The sequence below is a fragment of the Pygoscelis adeliae genome, unplaced genomic scaffold (assembly GCF_000699105.1).
Source record: "Pygoscelis adeliae isolate BGI_AS28 unplaced genomic scaffold, ASM69910v1 Scaffold4, whole genome shotgun sequence".
Classification (NCBI taxonomy): domain Eukaryota; kingdom Metazoa; phylum Chordata; class Aves; order Sphenisciformes; family Spheniscidae; genus Pygoscelis; species Pygoscelis adeliae.
This window is the reverse complement of record NW_008824986.1, coordinates 9,064,304-9,080,485: the sequence shown is the minus strand read 5'-3', so window position 1 is coordinate 9,080,485 and position 16,182 is coordinate 9,064,304. Positions and strand designations below refer to the sequence as shown.

Sequence of the window (16,182 nt, the reverse complement as noted above, 5' to 3'; positions counted from 1 at the left end):
TTCTTTGTGGAATGTGACGTGAGAGTCGCGGGGGATGCCTCGTGGTGGTGGGACCCCGCAGAGGCAGCCCAACCCAAAGCCATCCACGGTGGTGGAGAGTGGACTTTCCAGAGACAGCCTCAGTAGTGGAGCTCAGCGGAGGTTAAGCTGTTGTCCTGAAAAGCTGTAGCTGAGCGTATTTGATGTCTGCTATGCCTCAGGACTCAGCAAAGCTGAAATTTTCATCAACTTGGCCTAAAGCTTTTTCATATGAGTTCCTACATGTTTTAGCTAGTTATTTTTATTAAGCTTGAGAATTTATTGAAGAACCTTTTTGAAATCCAGGTCGTGAAAAATATAAATAGTGATACAGGTGTATCGGGGTGTGATGCTCAGCAGTCCAGGGGATGTGGAATTGTCTAAGCCTCCTCAGTCACCATCTACCCAGTTACAGGGCTGACCTTGCTCTGTTTTCTTTCTGTAATTGGATGGGAATTGTGAAGGGGTCCCATCTATTGCGAATTTTGCTTCCTTGGGATATTAAGTAGGATTTGTATTTGTAGTTGGAGAGAGATCAGGAGTTGCAGCCCTTGCTCCTTTAGTACAGGTTTTTATCATTTTTTAATGTTCAGAACAATTTGTTCTGCTTCTGGGTATACTATAAGCAGACTTTACAGCAGCACAGTATGAACTGATAGCTCCCCTTCCACTCCCACTCTCCCCCCAAAAAAGCTGGGTTTTGCTGGTAATATGAGGTTAATTCATACAGAATCACAGAATCATTCAGGTTGGAAAAGACCTTTAAGATCATCAAGTCCAACTGTAAACCATTTGCTTTTCTATAAGAAAGGTGAAACGGAAAAGAGAGCAATATTACGAATACATAAAATACAGGTAAGCATCGGAAGCTTTTTAGTTGATCAATATTAGATAGTTGTTACAGAACATTATTTAAAGTGCCTGTGTGAAAGTAGGACTATTAAAATGTAAATATCAGTAGATTAAAACTAAGAGCTGAATCAGCAAAGTAGGTCAAATTATACGTGGTGCAACCTCCGGGGTCAGTAACAAACACAAGTCATCAACAAAGTGTATGAAAATTCATCCACTGTCACGTGCAGCTTGATCAGCAAAGTGTGCAGAGGTTCAACAGCTGATACCAGTGACAAATAAAGTGTAAGGTAGAGTTTGCTACAAGAAATCGGGAAAGTATACATCTGTATTCATAAAATATTAAGGGAAAAAAAAGCCCAGTAAGCTCAAATCTGCCCTTTTGGATAGGTGATGACCCTTCCCATGGTGCCACTTCCACTAACATTTCAATTATTCAGCTGTGAAGCAGCATCAGTAAGAAAATCACCTGATACCTGCAGCTGTAAAAAAAGCACACGCTCAAATGAAGTACTGTGCAATGCTTGGGCAGCAAAAGATGCAACATGATTATTAGAAATTATGTAACTCTTTCACCAAAATACATGAAAAATGAGCAGTAAAGTATGCAGTTTTATCTCTTAAATGAAGACACATTTTACTGAGCTAGTGGAGTGTGTGTCTGGGATGAATTTTGCCTTATGCAACAGTAACATCTCATTAACCATGAGCAGTTCCAAATTTTATCTCAATCCTGTTAATGTCAAAACATCTTTACTGATGTTGTGGTGTTGGAGTGATTTTGTTAAAACAACAGAGGAGTTATTTTACGAGTATTATACATTTTTTTGGGTTAAAATGTGTCTTTTGTGGCTGCTGATGCTCTGTTGGCCCTCTTTGGCTTGGGTGTCTCCTTGGTACCAGGAGCTGAGATGCAAAGCATCCCAAAGTAACCCTTGTGCTGTGCACACGGAAGAGATGAGTAGCCTGAAAATTCACAGTTTCGTGATCTCAATGTTGTGTCCTCAGGATTTCTGCAGCTCCTCGCTTCCCGCTGACTGTGAATTTCTGAGCCAGGAAAAACATCTTAACAGAACAACGAATCAAAAGATAAAATGCGACGAAGAGGCTGGCTCTCACACATGAAGAAATACTTATGAAAGCAGTAACTTCATATTTGTTTCTCACTGAAAAGGTTACAGAAAAACCAGCCTTAGTTAAAAGTCCAGTGAATGTAACATTTTGGGGGTTTTTGGTAGGCATTTGACATTTTAAAGATAGACGAGATAAATACCATTACTGAGAAGCTGTAGCAAAGGAAAAGTATTCTAACCTTGGAATAAAAGTTCATTTTTGTCTCTGTGTGAAGTGGATCAAGGACTTTTTGCATTAAGTTCTTTTTTCACCCTTTATCTTTCTCCAAGCATTTGATATTGCTCAAATCGTTAGATAGCAATTATAGATTCCCAAATTGTAGAAGATGATTTACATTGTAAAGTACATGAGGTTTCTGTTCCAAAGAGACGTTTGTTTATATCTTTGTAGAAATAAATTGGTTTATGCTACTAAATTAACTTTGTTCTGGGTCAGGTTTTCACTGGCAGAAGCAATTACTGCTACTCCCTTTAGGGAGAGAGTCTCTCCTAGTTTCAGGATGGCCAAACCATTGCTGTCATCTACCCCAAGTCGGGGGTAATGTGCACCACCACGCTTGCCTGAATCTGGTTTTGAGCTAGAGCATATATTTTTTAGTAAATAGATAATCTTGATTTCAGGCAAGAGAAAATTTCAGGATGGTATTCACAAGGGGAGGGAAAACTCATCAACTGACTCCAAGGAGTTTTTTTAGTGTAATCGTAAGATTAAAATGAACATCTTTGTTTTTTTCTCTTCCCATGTACCAGTATGCTTTTAATGACTTTCCAACGTAACACCAGGCATGTGTTGCGGCGTGTATGCTGTGATACACTCTGCACAAGAACGGGACTGTGAGACTTTTTCTATGGTATAGAAAAGAAATTATTTTTTTCAGCAGAAATGGCCTTTGGATAACTGGCAACCCAGTGCTTGTTCCTGAGTAATACCATTCACGTATTGTTTACGGGTGGTTTACGATGTAAGATTACTATTGTTACCATTTCTGAAAAGTTTAAATAGAATTATTGTAGGATTTATGTACTTAATATATAAATATGCTTTAGTAGAATTTATGTATGTTGTATATGAATAATGGCTTTTTTATGAAGCAGAACAGTAAGAAACCTTTTGAATCTAGTCATTAATAACTGACACTACTACTTGTATTTTTTTGATCTAGAAGAGCGATCTTTTCCAAATATTTTCTCTTATTTTAGGATTTTCTGATGGAAACATTCATCATGTTCAAGAATCTCATTGGGAAGAATGTCTATCCCTTCGACTGGGTTATAATGAACATGATGCAGAATAAGTAAGTATAGAGGAAAAAGCACTGTAGCTTTCTGAGATGGCTGTTTCATGTTTGATCTGAAACAACAGTGTTGCTTGGAAACAGTAAAACACAATGCGGCAGCTAGGGTGTGGGGTTTTTTTCCTTCTCTGATGCAAATAATTATTTAAAAATTGGCTTTGGAGATTGCAGGGCAGTGTTTTAGTGGCCTGTTTCAGGGCTCTTGGAGTCCACGACAAATTAACGGTGGCATCCTTCAGAGAACCAAAATTTTGGAACAAACTGCAGATGCAGTAGGGATCTATACATATCTTACAATAATTACATGTATTCCTCTGGGGATAAATGATGTTTTGCATATTACCTCAAAAACTAGTGGTTATCATACGCTGACATGGTGTTGTATGTTCTGAATATTTTCAGTGGTATTAACAAGAAAGAATTGAAGGGGCATTTTAAATCCAGATTCCATCAGCCCAGTAATGAAGAAACAGGCTGCAAATGTTTCTAATCCCCTTTTTTTTTCTCAATGATTGCAGCATTGTCATTATTTAGCATGCGTTGGTGCAATATTTTATGTTTGTGACATTTATTAAGTGTGTCAAATGCCTTTATGTGTACTGTGATGAAAGTGTAAGGAAAAAACATTATATTTACTAGTCGCCTGGAGAAATGTCTTCTGTGCTTACTGGTAGCTACCATGGCTATAAAGTTGTCAGTTTTAACTTATATAAAATCCTGAACCACAGTTCCTACTCTCATTATAAAAATGCACCATAACTTTAATCTTGGCTTCTGAAGTCTCCTTAACAGCCTAATAAAATCCATTCATAATAAATATGAGTTAGGAGATTCAGCCATCTTTTGAGTTATACCCAGTGGTTATGGATGCACACTTCTGCATGGCTGTAGCTTGCAAAGCACCTGTTGTTTTAAATGAAGAGCCCTTTGAGGTTAGCTGATGAGGAAGACCTAAAGCCCCTTGGGTTTCTTTTTTTTTTTTTTTCAATTTTGAAAGTGGTTTTGCTTCAAGAACTCCAACTGTCTCGAGAGTCGTGTTGCAGGTGCTTTGGAAATCCTCACAGTGTATGTTACCTGGCATCCTTTCGAACAGGAGAACACCTCTGTGCTTTGCTTAATTTTTTAAGAGATTGAAATATGATTGGGAAGGTCTGGTTTTGGACGCTATTAACGCCAGTTAACCAGTCACACGGTAATTACAGTGGTTTGAAAAATATTGCGATGACTCTTCCCCCAGATGTAAAGAAGATGGGTATTCCTTATATTATCTTCACAATATTGCCAAATGATCTCTCACTGTTCATTTGAGTGGAGATTTGACCTCAATTTTTGTTTTTAACTGTGGAATTATGGTCATAGAAATGTAAGAGCAAAAGTGTAGAAAAAGCCTTTCCCTCCCCACTGTTTTTTTCTTTAAAGCACAAAGGTATTCTTACCAGGCAGTTCCTCACTCTGAAAATTTGGAGTAATACAAAGTGTGATGCAGAGGTCCGTAGTTATGGTAGGGGCTTTGATTTTCTCATCCTTAAAAATAGTCTTGTTGTTTTCCCATGCTGAACATTAAGTCCTGAAGAAGCAGAAACAGGATGTGTTGTTAAGATCTTTGATTCTTACTGAATAACCTCAGTACCCATAGAATATTTGAGTAGTATTTAAAGTTAAAAACATTTTTCAAGTCTTTCTGGTGTTGATGAAATCTGCAGAAGTGCTAAAGAGAGTTGCTCATCTCTAATTTGCAAGTTCATTTTCATTACACCAGCTCGTTTGTAAATGCTTCTGAATTGATTTGAGTGCTTTTCATTTTTCCTGTTGAAGCTAATGTGGTTTCCAAAAACAGAAAGCTGCATTGTAAAATACCTTTTTGTCCATCCAGTCCATTTATTTTCACTCCTATAAACTTTTATTGAAGAAAACTAGGAAAATTTTAAGAACAAATTCTATCTTTTAAAGCTACCACGTCCTCTCAATAGAAGTAGCACGGAGCATGCCATTTTGTGTCACTCTTGCAAAGTACTTCTTTCTGCAGATCAAGTATTTCTGTGCCATAAACCAAATTAAGTGAGCTAATTTTTAACTGTATCCAGAATGTTTGCAAGTTCATTTGTTTCCCTGCATGAAATATATCTGGTAGTGTGAAACAAAGGGGGAAAAAAAAAAACCTAGCTGGAAGTTAGACCTCTGAGCTCCCTCTGTGTGCAGCAGTGAGACCTCCTAAAGCGCTGGTGGTACCGCTGTTGTAAGGCAGGTGGGACCAGTCTGTTAGGAGGTATCTCTTCACCTTCATAGCAGAGACAGCCCAGGCAACTCCTCTCCATGCAGTGGTTTGCTTCCAGAGAGTTAACAGTGGATTAAAATATTCTGGCTGAGATAGAGTTGTAGCTACGGGGGAAGAGGGGAAAGGGAAAACCGCATGTGAAAGACTGTGTTACAGGGAGTATTTGCAAATGCATGCTTAGCTAAAATTTAGTTCTACACTTTTTTCAACCTTACTTTACTAGTAGGGTTCCTATATACATAAATATATGCACACTCATTAGTAGTCACAGAAATTACTCTTGTTCTGTATACTTTGCACACCTGTTTTTGGCACAGTGCATCAAAACTGCAGGGTACTATCTCTTCCCTATCCCTGCAGTATGCTGTGCCATGTGCAGGATTACTTCCCATGCTCAGTGTGCCTTTATTTCAGTAACACAGATAGTCACGCTGTGTTACCACCTATCGTGCTGAAATGAGCAAAAAAATCTTCATACCTAATGAGATAATTGTTACTTTTTTGTTCTTAGTTGTGCCACTTAATTTACTGACTTCTCTAATTTAATTAAAAACAGAGTCTATTGTTTTAGCAAAGCAATTTGTTAATTAAGAGTCCAAGGTTTTGAATGTCACTGGTTTCATGTAATCCTTTGGTTTGCCACCAATATGTTCAAGGCGGCATTGGTTTGCTGATTGCTGATCAGACGTGGCAAGACATGGTAGTCATAGTGTAGGTTCATCAGGTGCTGTGCAACGTAAGTTGTCAGAGACGGTAAAAGAAAATTCAAACAGATGCTATGGCTTTTCATTTCTCTGTCAAATTTCGGTCCAAATCAGCTGCTGTTTCACAGTAAACAACAATACCCAAGCAGCAGAGATGGAAAAAAACATTGATGACAGGATGACAGAGATGAATAATAGACCATAGCGCGTTACGATTGAAACAGGTACTTCTAGGAGAAGAGCAAGAGACTGTGTTTAAACCAAAAAGCTGAATGCCTAAAAGGCCAATACCTACCGGCACAGTACTTTTAGGGGTGGTTGATTGAAAAGAATATCCAAATAGTATTTAACAATCAAGTCTTCATCCAGATATTGTCTTGAAATGGCCATTGCTTTTGGGTAAATCTAAAGAAGAGAGAAGACAGAGGGGCAGAAAGAGAGGAAATGATCATCAGATACATAAAATTTTGCAGCAGAGCAGATGGGAATAGCCTTTGCATAGCCACGTTGAATTGCATGAGAAGTACTGGTCATAAACTGTAGCAAGAAACATTCAAGTTCAAGGCTGGGGGAAATAGTCTAGCAGTGAGCGCTGCAGTGTATTGCTTGGGGCATTGTGAAGTCTCCAGCAGCAGAGGTGTTTAAAAACAGTTTGACAAACATCTGTTAAGATGCTGGCTGTAATTTAGGGAAAAGGGGAGTAGAAGAAATGATCTCTAGAGAGTCGTCTGAGCCCTGGATGGTGGATGCTGGGCTCGGACTTGGAGGTTTGCTTCGCAATGGCAGGTAGCAGCATGTCTGTAGGGTCTGCAGTATCAGTTCGGTAAAGGGTGAGAGAGAGAGAGACCCGCTGCCGTGCTCAGCCACTCAGGGGGTCCGTTCAGGGCATTCCCTGCCTTTTGCTGTTTCACCACCTCCCTGCATGGTGTTTCAGTGGGTATCGGTCGCTCAGTGCTATTTCTCCGTGTTGGATTACATTAGGATTATGTCTAGTTTAAATTTGTGTAGCTTTTCATCTGTTGGGTTTTCTTTTTCAACGGGAATTTTTCAGCCGGGTAAGCTCCCGGCGAGTGGTTACTAAATGTATTCATGATCATGGTTCCTCAAAATAAGGATGATCTAAGACAACTTTAAGAGAAAATGCTACTTGTAGTTTTAAATGTTGCTGTTGGAAATTGCTAATAATTCTGTTTAAGATACTTGGGCACCTTTAAATTACATCTGCCCTAAGGTTTATTTGTGTACATATTTTCAGGAAGAGTTCTATTAAGGTAAAGGCGTAATATCACTGGATTAAAAGGAAGTGGTTTTATCAGCTGTGTTGACAGCTACTGCGACAGCTGCTTTGTAGCAATCCACCAGATGCGTGATAATGAAATTTAGGCCTGATCTTCAGCCACCGCGGTATTTCTGTCACGCAGGTCTCTGTGATAAACTTCGATAGCTGTGTTTAATAGTTGCAAGGTGTCAGGAGGTTTTCCTGTGTTTCAGGATAGGGATGAGGAGAGATTCGGAGGCAGAGTCTTCACTCAAGGCATCTCCTGCAGGAAAATGCAGTCAAGGAGTTTTAACTGTAAAAGTAGTTTTTAAAAAAAGCAGGGATTTTGTATTATTTACATTTTTCCCTTCTAGATCATGTTTAGAAATGATTCAGAAATGTTTTAGAAATTGTTTTTGACTTTTGTCATAAGCTGACAAGCTAAACTTAGGTTCCTCTTAAACACATAACTCAGAACATGAAAACAGTTTCTCTCTACATTTTTGTAAATGAAAATAATTTAGTCTTTGGTCTTACTTTTGGCATTTGAGATAATCAGTTCCTTTGGTAGATCTTATGATATATTAATTTGTAGCTACTGCTTTCATCTGCAGCTGTTCCAGTGGAAGCTGAGTTGCCTATGAAAAATTAATTTGATGTTTTCTGTTCTATTTTTTTGTCTAATGTCCACATTTACATAAAATACCTGGTTATTTTGCCTTTTGAAGTCAGAGAAAAAGGGATGAGATGCTTCTCAGTGAGAATGAGGTTTCTTGTGCCTACATATTTTTTTCCAGAGGAAATATATCTTGCCTTGCGGAGGGAATCTGGTGGGTGTTACCTGCTCCCCACTAGTGCTGCATTGGCTTTGCAGGTGGATGGAGGTGTGTTTCCTCCTGAAAACCCAGTCCAGAATCTTAATGAATTTTCCTGTGTGAAAAACAAAAAAAAAATCTTGCAAAGAGGAGGAAGAAGGATCAAGGAGATCCGTCTGGTAAACATGTACCTTTTTACTGTTGCTGGAGTGGCTTGTAGATGTTTATTTTTGGAGCTTCCAGGGAAATGTAGGCTGTTCTGCTCCATGGTTGTCATAGCAGTACCTGTCAGATCTATACTGCGCTTTCAGAATTAACTTCAGCTATGTATGTGACTATCTATCAATAGTGTGCAAACACTGAAGTGGTTATGAACTGAAGCAAGTTTTGCGTAACTGTGAACCTTAAAATGTAGTACAGGCTTCAGTTGCCTGAGAGTTATTCTTACTGACAAGTAACCCAAAGCCAAAATAAAATTGGGGTTTAGATTATTGAAATTTTGCTTAATTGCAGTATTCTGCTAGGCTTTATATAGGCATATAGAGACAAAAACATTAATGTTTTTAATAAATGTATGAAAATAGGCTCTTGGCACTTACATAATTGACCAGTCAAGTTGCATCTGTCAAATTAGGTGCAAGTGCAAAAGCTCTTATTTAAAATCCATCCCAAGCTACTGGTGGATGGAGGTGTGGTTCTCACAACAGGGGAAAATAGTCCAGAAGGATGACAAAGATTCTGGATAGAAAACTACAGAAAATGCAGGAACACAATGCAGTTTTACAGACTATTGAGTAATATCAGACATATGGGGTGGGGGGAGGAAACGCAAAAAAACTTTGAAATCATTGCTTAATTTTCCAAAACCCCTGCATATGTACAATGTTCAAGTCTGCATTAATACCATGTTCAAAGAGATTATTAGTAGACATGACTTGAAAGCTAGCACTTATAACTGGGGCACTGATCATTAAAATATTTACTCAATATGTGTTGTCATGGAATATGGTAACTGTTTTACATTTTCAAATAGGATATTGTGACAAAGAAAGCGTTTGAAATGCAATTATATTTTTAAGAGGAGAAGGGATACGTTGTTTCAAGAAGAGTCTAAACAGTAGGAAAAGCTTTGATTAGAAGGAATTGGTGCTACTTTTCCTGACTATTAATACATTTTCTATAGGACTCTGTGCTTACTTATTTAGAAAGTTTAAGAGTCCAGACATTCAACAAAATAATTTTATTTAGGGATGGAATGAAGTAAGACTTCAAATGGGAGCAATATTGTTTTTCTTTAGTGCCAAATATTTCTTTGTATAGAAAAACCTCCCACTATTTACCATGTGTAGATTGAGGATAAAAATTTTCAAAGCGTGTAACTTTCTTAGGAGCCAGTTTTCAAAACTAACTCAGGTGTCCAAAAGTTTGGTCTTAATCTTTAAATAAAATAGATGAATGCACATTGATAAATTATATAAAGATACAGTTTCTGTACACGGAGAGAATTTTTTTGCTGTCCCTAAAACCTGGTTGCATAATATACTGACCTTTTCAGTAAAGACCTTGCAGGATTTTTGGGTTAGTATTGTACCTGTCAAATTAACTGGACCTGGGAGTAAAATGAATGTACTTGGCTATGTTTAAAATAATACACAGGTTTTTTTCTTACTCTGAGATTCCTTGAAGGAATATGCTTCAGCGGGTGCTCTTTTCTCTTGATGGTTTCCATAGCGGGAGGAAAGGAAGCATCGCCCATAGCAGGTTATTTTATCCCAGCCATTATGAGTTAGAAATGTTGTACCTGGCATAGGTGGTATATTGATAACGGTACTGTCGTGAGAATTGATGAACAGTTGGGGGTTTGGCCATCCACTGGATTTAATGGATCTGTTCTTCTCCTTTATTTCTGTAATCTGTGATCACTTATGCTAGAGAAGTTGAGTAGCAGCCTTTGCGCCAGTGAAGCTGCCAATATTGCCAATGTATGGGTGAGATGTTGCAGCCCCCTCCCAGCCCCCCCCCAAACATCTGCTGCTTTCTGAGTACTCCCCCGTGTATTTGTATCATGATTAATCTCTTCTGGGGTCTAGAGGTGGAATAATGATTTCCAGTACTAAAATAGTTACCATTTTAATCATTATTATATAGTATAAATTATGGGTTTCATATGTTTGAAGATGTATGTTTGTTTTTTGGTGAAGGCATCCTGCAGCGAGGAGGGTGGGCTTGGGCTGGGTGACTGTGTGGAGCATCCGCTGTGACTCCGCTTGTTCTGTCTTTTATTGTTATGCTTCCCTTGACAAACCTATTCTTCTGTCCCTAAAGCGTGGATGGGATTTGCCCTCCTCCTGGGAATGTAGATCTCTGTACCATGCCATCTCTGTAAAATCAGGTGAAGGCTGTTGCAGGTGCATCCTAAAGCACAAGGGAGATGGTGCGTTTAATTTTGCTGGGGAAAGAATGATCATTATTCAGTATTCACTTCAAAAATATCACCGTGGAGCATTAGACTAATATGCACATGTTCATTGCTCAGTAGTAGTTAACATCTTCTCAAAATATTTCTGATATGTTCTGTGACACTTCAACCTTTTATTTGCCACAAGAAAATTACAGTGACTTTAAAGAAGAGAATTACGTGTTAGGGAACATCTCTTCCTGAGCTAGAAAGAAATACGTAGGGATACAATGATTCCAGCTGCTGGTGTTCTTGGGTTCAAGTTTTATATATGAAAGGGAAAAAAAGTGAACTAAGGTTTTTTAGAGATTTTTTTCTTCTTTTCTTCCATTAACAAAGCCTTGCTATTTTTGGCTCCTTGCAAAGTTTTAAGGAGCAAGGCAGTCCTAAGGTTTAGATCTGGCAATATTGCTGTTCATTAACTGGTTGTCCTCCTCTGAGGAGGACACCTCCTTTGAGGTGGCAGATTTCATTCCTTCAAGACATTTTGAATGCTACGTGTATCTTATGAAGCTTGAGAACTGTAAAGAGATGTGTGAATTTAGAATAATACTTCGTCCCACGGACTTCCCATGTTACTGCTGTGGTTTTTACATATAGGGTATTTCATGGGGCTTCACTGGTAGGGGTAGCTACTAAACCAAGAGTTTGCCCTGCTGGTCATCTTCCTTGATATATTTTACCAACTCTTAAATATGTGTTCTGCAAACAGGTAATGAGCAATTGAGAGGCACCTCACAGTCTGTTGTCTTCAGAAGCGGCTCAGAAATGTGATGCTTTAAAAGAAAAATAGGGCATACAAGCTCTATGCAACCGAGCGAAAGTAGCAGCTTGGCTCAATGGTTACAATAAGCAAAAGCAAGACAACATTGCAAATAGCTTTTTCTTCCTCAGTTTCTGGAATCATCATCCACAGTATGCTGTGGATGTCTGGTTTCTTTTGTTTTTAACAAGATACTAATAAAGCCAACTCATCATTTTGGATACTTGAACTTTTTTCCCCCAACTTGCATATATACAGTGTTAAGAACTCCTGGGTTTAATATATTGTTTTGAAAGAAAGCTACAAGAGGTTATCAGACTACCTGTCATGATAATTCTCTGGTAAGAGTCTAATTGAGATCTGAAGAAGCATTGCCAAATTAATTTCAAATGGAAAAGAATGATTTGGATATTATTTTCCTGCTTAGAATCTAAACTTGGGTTGACATTAAAATACTTTGTGATGATTGTACTAATGAGCATATTATACCGACCAATATATTTATCAGTTTCATTTTTATGATATTTTTTTGGTTATCAAATGGTGCAGTTCAAGAAGAATTCAATATATGCTGCACTGAATAGTGGATAATAATATGTTGTTACATATTTTTGTTTGTGTGCTTTGTGCTTTAATTTTTTCAGGAGTAGCAGAAACCCTTAGCAGATTACAGTTAATCACTTACTTTAGTGGAAGAGTTCCTTTAATTTAAAATTTTCTGATTCTAAATTTTCTAATTATAACTGAAAAAACCCTAACTGTAATTTTAAATTTTAAATTGTATTTTGTAATTCTAATGTTCTTTTTCTCTTTTGCTGTCTGAACTCACTCAAAAGACCTTGGTTTGTAGATATTCAAAGTTTAGCTGTATATAAGGCTGAGAGAGGTCAGATCACGAACATTTGAATTCACATTATTGTACCAGTGTGGGTGTTTGGGATGAAGCTGTATATGAATATTTGCTTTCTTATTTCATGAAGCCTTTGGGACCACGCGCCTTACAGCTTTATTCTGCTTTGCCTGGCTCCTCGCATTCAGTTTTGGTGCCAGATCACTCTCTCTCCCTGCAGCATCAAATTTCGCGAGACTGCCCAGAGGAGTGATTGCTCTCTAGGTTCCCACAGGAAAAATTAATTATCAATCACAAATGTGACAAAAACCAAGACTGAGAAAATGATAATGGTGTCCTTTGTTGGTGGGAGTCCAAAGACCATTTAAGAGCATCCCAGTTCTCCCTCCTCCCGTGGGGCTGAGGCAGGGCGGTCCAGGGCTGGCAGAGGATCACTTCTGCAAGAGTGTGCCACTCTGACGGGAGCAGGGTTGAAGCTGGATGGCATCCAGTCCTCTCCTCCCAATTCATTACGCTGGCTGTCAGCCAAAAAGAGTGGAGCCCTTCCCCGTATGTGTTGTCCTTGTTCTCCCTTTGAGCGACAGAAGGACCGCGTGCCCTGATGCAGAGTCTCTCCCTGAGACCTCCCTGTGCTGTGCCATTGAGTGAGACTTCTGATGGTCCTGTGTTTAAATGCAGCTTCAAATTATCTTCCTGCTGGTAGTAGGGGAAAAGGTACTACCATACAGCATACAGCAGATGGCCTTGTGATGTGTGCACCATATACACAAGGACACCCAAACCCACCTGAATGCGCTCTTCCAGTTATTAATTGAAATTCTGGTGACCTGACAGGCAGCCTGTACTCTGGGGCAACTGCCTGGATCGATCCATTCTGCATATTTAAACAACGGCATGAAGCGCTGTCCGCATCACATATCCAAATATGAAATTGCTTCTTTTTTTGGCACAAAATGTATGACATGAACAAGAACGTGTGAATACTTGTTTCTTGTAAAAGCAGCAGCATGAAGTGGGTAATGAAATGAAGCTGAAGGTGTTAAATCAAAAAGCATGTTAACAGGACTCCATTTTTACTAAGAGTAAAAGCTAATGTCATGTGATGTCTATTTTTATCATGGAAGGTGTAGCAATTTTCACTTAAAATAATTATTTTTCTGTGTCAGCTTCATTTAAGCTAATACTATTGCACATTTAAAAATATCTAATGAGTGAAGTATGTGCTGCTTTTTCACACTTGAGTTTTATTAATCTTTTCCAGTATTTTAAAAACACCAATATTTCAGTCTTTAGAAGTAACAAAAAATGTATATTTGTGTATTATAAATGGAAGTTCAGGCTTAAATGCTTCTCCTGGCTGTCACTCTGTAATGAAGATTTCTGTAGTTAGTTTTGAAACCGGATTGTAAATTCTGTGGCTTTGACCATCAGTTAGTGACTTTGTTATTTTCAGCACCTAGAGGTGCGAGAGAAAATGGCCTTTTGGCTGATCAGTCGTATTTTAGAAAGCGTTTTATTTACTTTTCCAGTAAAACCAATTGCTCTGCACTGTAGTTCTCCTATTTTCTTATAATAATAATAATAATAATAATAAAAATAAAAAGTATCCAAACCACAGAAACTGATGCCCCTTTTTTTCTTCCAAACAAGCAAAACCCCAAGCCTGTTGATTTTCAGGTAAGTGGGAGGTTTTGCTCTCCCGAGGGATTACCATAGGAAACGGGAGTAGCTGACCCACCACGCACAGGGGCATGTGGATGCCAGAGCGGAGGTGGGCTGCAGTTGCCACTGCACAGAGCAAAGCTGCCAGCAGCAGAGGAAAATAGAGTTGAGTACGTGGTCCTCTCCTTATGTATTAACAAACATCACAGGAAATGCTGTGGTGTGTTGATTCCTGTCAAATTTACTTTCCATAGTCAAATCAGTATCCATAACATTCCCAGGTTATTCTTTCTGACTGCCTTCTGTCAATCACCTTTTTGTGATACAGTAATAAAAAATACTGGGAAATAGAAAAAGCTCCATTACCAATCTCAAGAGCTATCACTCAAAAAATGCAAGAAAAAATTTTCTTGATGGTGGTATGAGAAGTCAGGAGGCTTTAAACCTGAGGGATGAGAGACAAAAAAACTGCAGGCTTTTGGAGAGGTTTATCCTTCACATACTGAGCCAGTGAGGCTAGCCGTGTAGGTCCAGGTGTAAAGAATACATCAGGTTATAAGACTTTGAGAATTATTAAAGGTTGTTCACAATTTTTTCCTTTTTTTTTTGCCTGGGATATGACTTCTAGGACTGACACAGCATACAGAGCTGTATCCTTTTACTCTCTGCCCTTTCAAAAATCTCATATGATTTATTTTGCTGGGATTTGGTGAAGAATGACAACTGGATAACATATAAAGAAATCTTACACAGCCTTCTGGGCTGAGTTGTTTTTTCTTTTGGAAATACCAGTTCCTGTTTAAGTACGGCAAGCTGAAAAAGCTTTCCCTGAAGTGGAAGGGGTAATGTTTTGAGCCATTTCCCTTCGGTCCAGACAAGCCCATGGACAAGGAAGGGCGAAACTGTGATGTCAGGAAGCTTCTCAGATTGCTGTGCATTGAGAAAGTCTTTCATTGTGTTTAGCCAAACTATACCGTACCTCTTCTTGCTTGCAGGCTGTTGTGTTTCGGAAGACAGCTCGTCAGAACGGACCAGCCCTTGTGACTCCCAAGTCTCATGCCAAAATCTTAATTTCCCATTTTCTTGTCTTGTAGAGCCAAAAGAGTTGCTTTGTAGGTGGTGTCCAGAAGCGCCTGTTGGTATCCAGCCTGGGTCCACACTGTGCTGCTGCTGGCATGGGGATAGCTCCAGCCTCCAACACGTTTAACACCATTTCAATTGTATTTCCTTCTCCTGCCAATATTAGCTCATTTTAAGGAGAACGGAGTTGTACAAGAACAAAAATAATATCAGAATAGTGATGGTAATTTTACTGCATCATTTCAAATGCTGGTTCTTCTACTGCAACATTTTTCTGCCGTGAATTTGTGGCATATTAAATGAACGTGGTAGGAGGAGTAGCTTGATTAAACAGAGGTATTGTATGTATTATAAATAGTACTTCACTGTTTATGTATGATTTTTTTAAATAATTCACGAGAATAGTGACCAGCACAGTTATGAATTTAATATAATTTTGGTAAAATCTGCCTAAAGCCTTGTTTGTTTTTAACTTGTCAACACGTTCCTTTTCTGGGTTTTCATCTTTTTAAATGACTGACAATTATGTAGCACTTTGGCTTCTGAGAGCAGTAGCCTCGATGCGCAAAAAGCCAGTGAGGCCTTTTCTGGGGTTATTAAATTTTAGGATCAGAAGTATTTCATGAACAGATTCTAGACAACAAGATTTTACAGTTCAAGTATGAGAAAACACAGCCAGTGTGGTAATAACTAGAGTTTAAAAAAAAAGAAAAAAAAATTCACGTTCTGACATAACAGATTGTACGATCATTTGTGGTTATAGGACAAAAAGAGTTTAAAGGATATTAGAGAGAAGAGAGGTACAAGATCATTGGCTATCACCAGTATGAAGGTTGTCGTGGTTTAACCTCAGTCGGCAACTGAGCACCACGCAGCCGCTCGCTCACTCCTCCCCCCTCCCCCAGTGGGATGGGGGAGAGAATTGGAAGAGTAGAAGTGAGAAAAACTTGTGGGTTGAGATAAAAACAGTTTAATAATTGAAATAAAATACTACTAATAATAGAATAATTAATAATAAT

The 16,182-nt window shown here is 38.6% G+C and overlaps 1 protein-coding gene across 1 annotated transcript in view; it reads left to right on the top strand.

Annotated features, from left to right (window-relative positions):
* The window catches only part of DOCK1 (dedicator of cytokinesis 1), a 303,352-nt gene that overhangs the window by 168,299 nt on the left and 118,871 nt on the right, over positions 1–16,182 (top strand). The window contains exon 29 of the mRNA XM_009326015.1: positions 3,204–3,298. Coding sequence (XP_009324290.1) covers positions 3,204–3,298 — 95 coding nt within the window. The remainder of the gene's footprint in view (positions 1–3,203; positions 3,299–16,182) is intronic.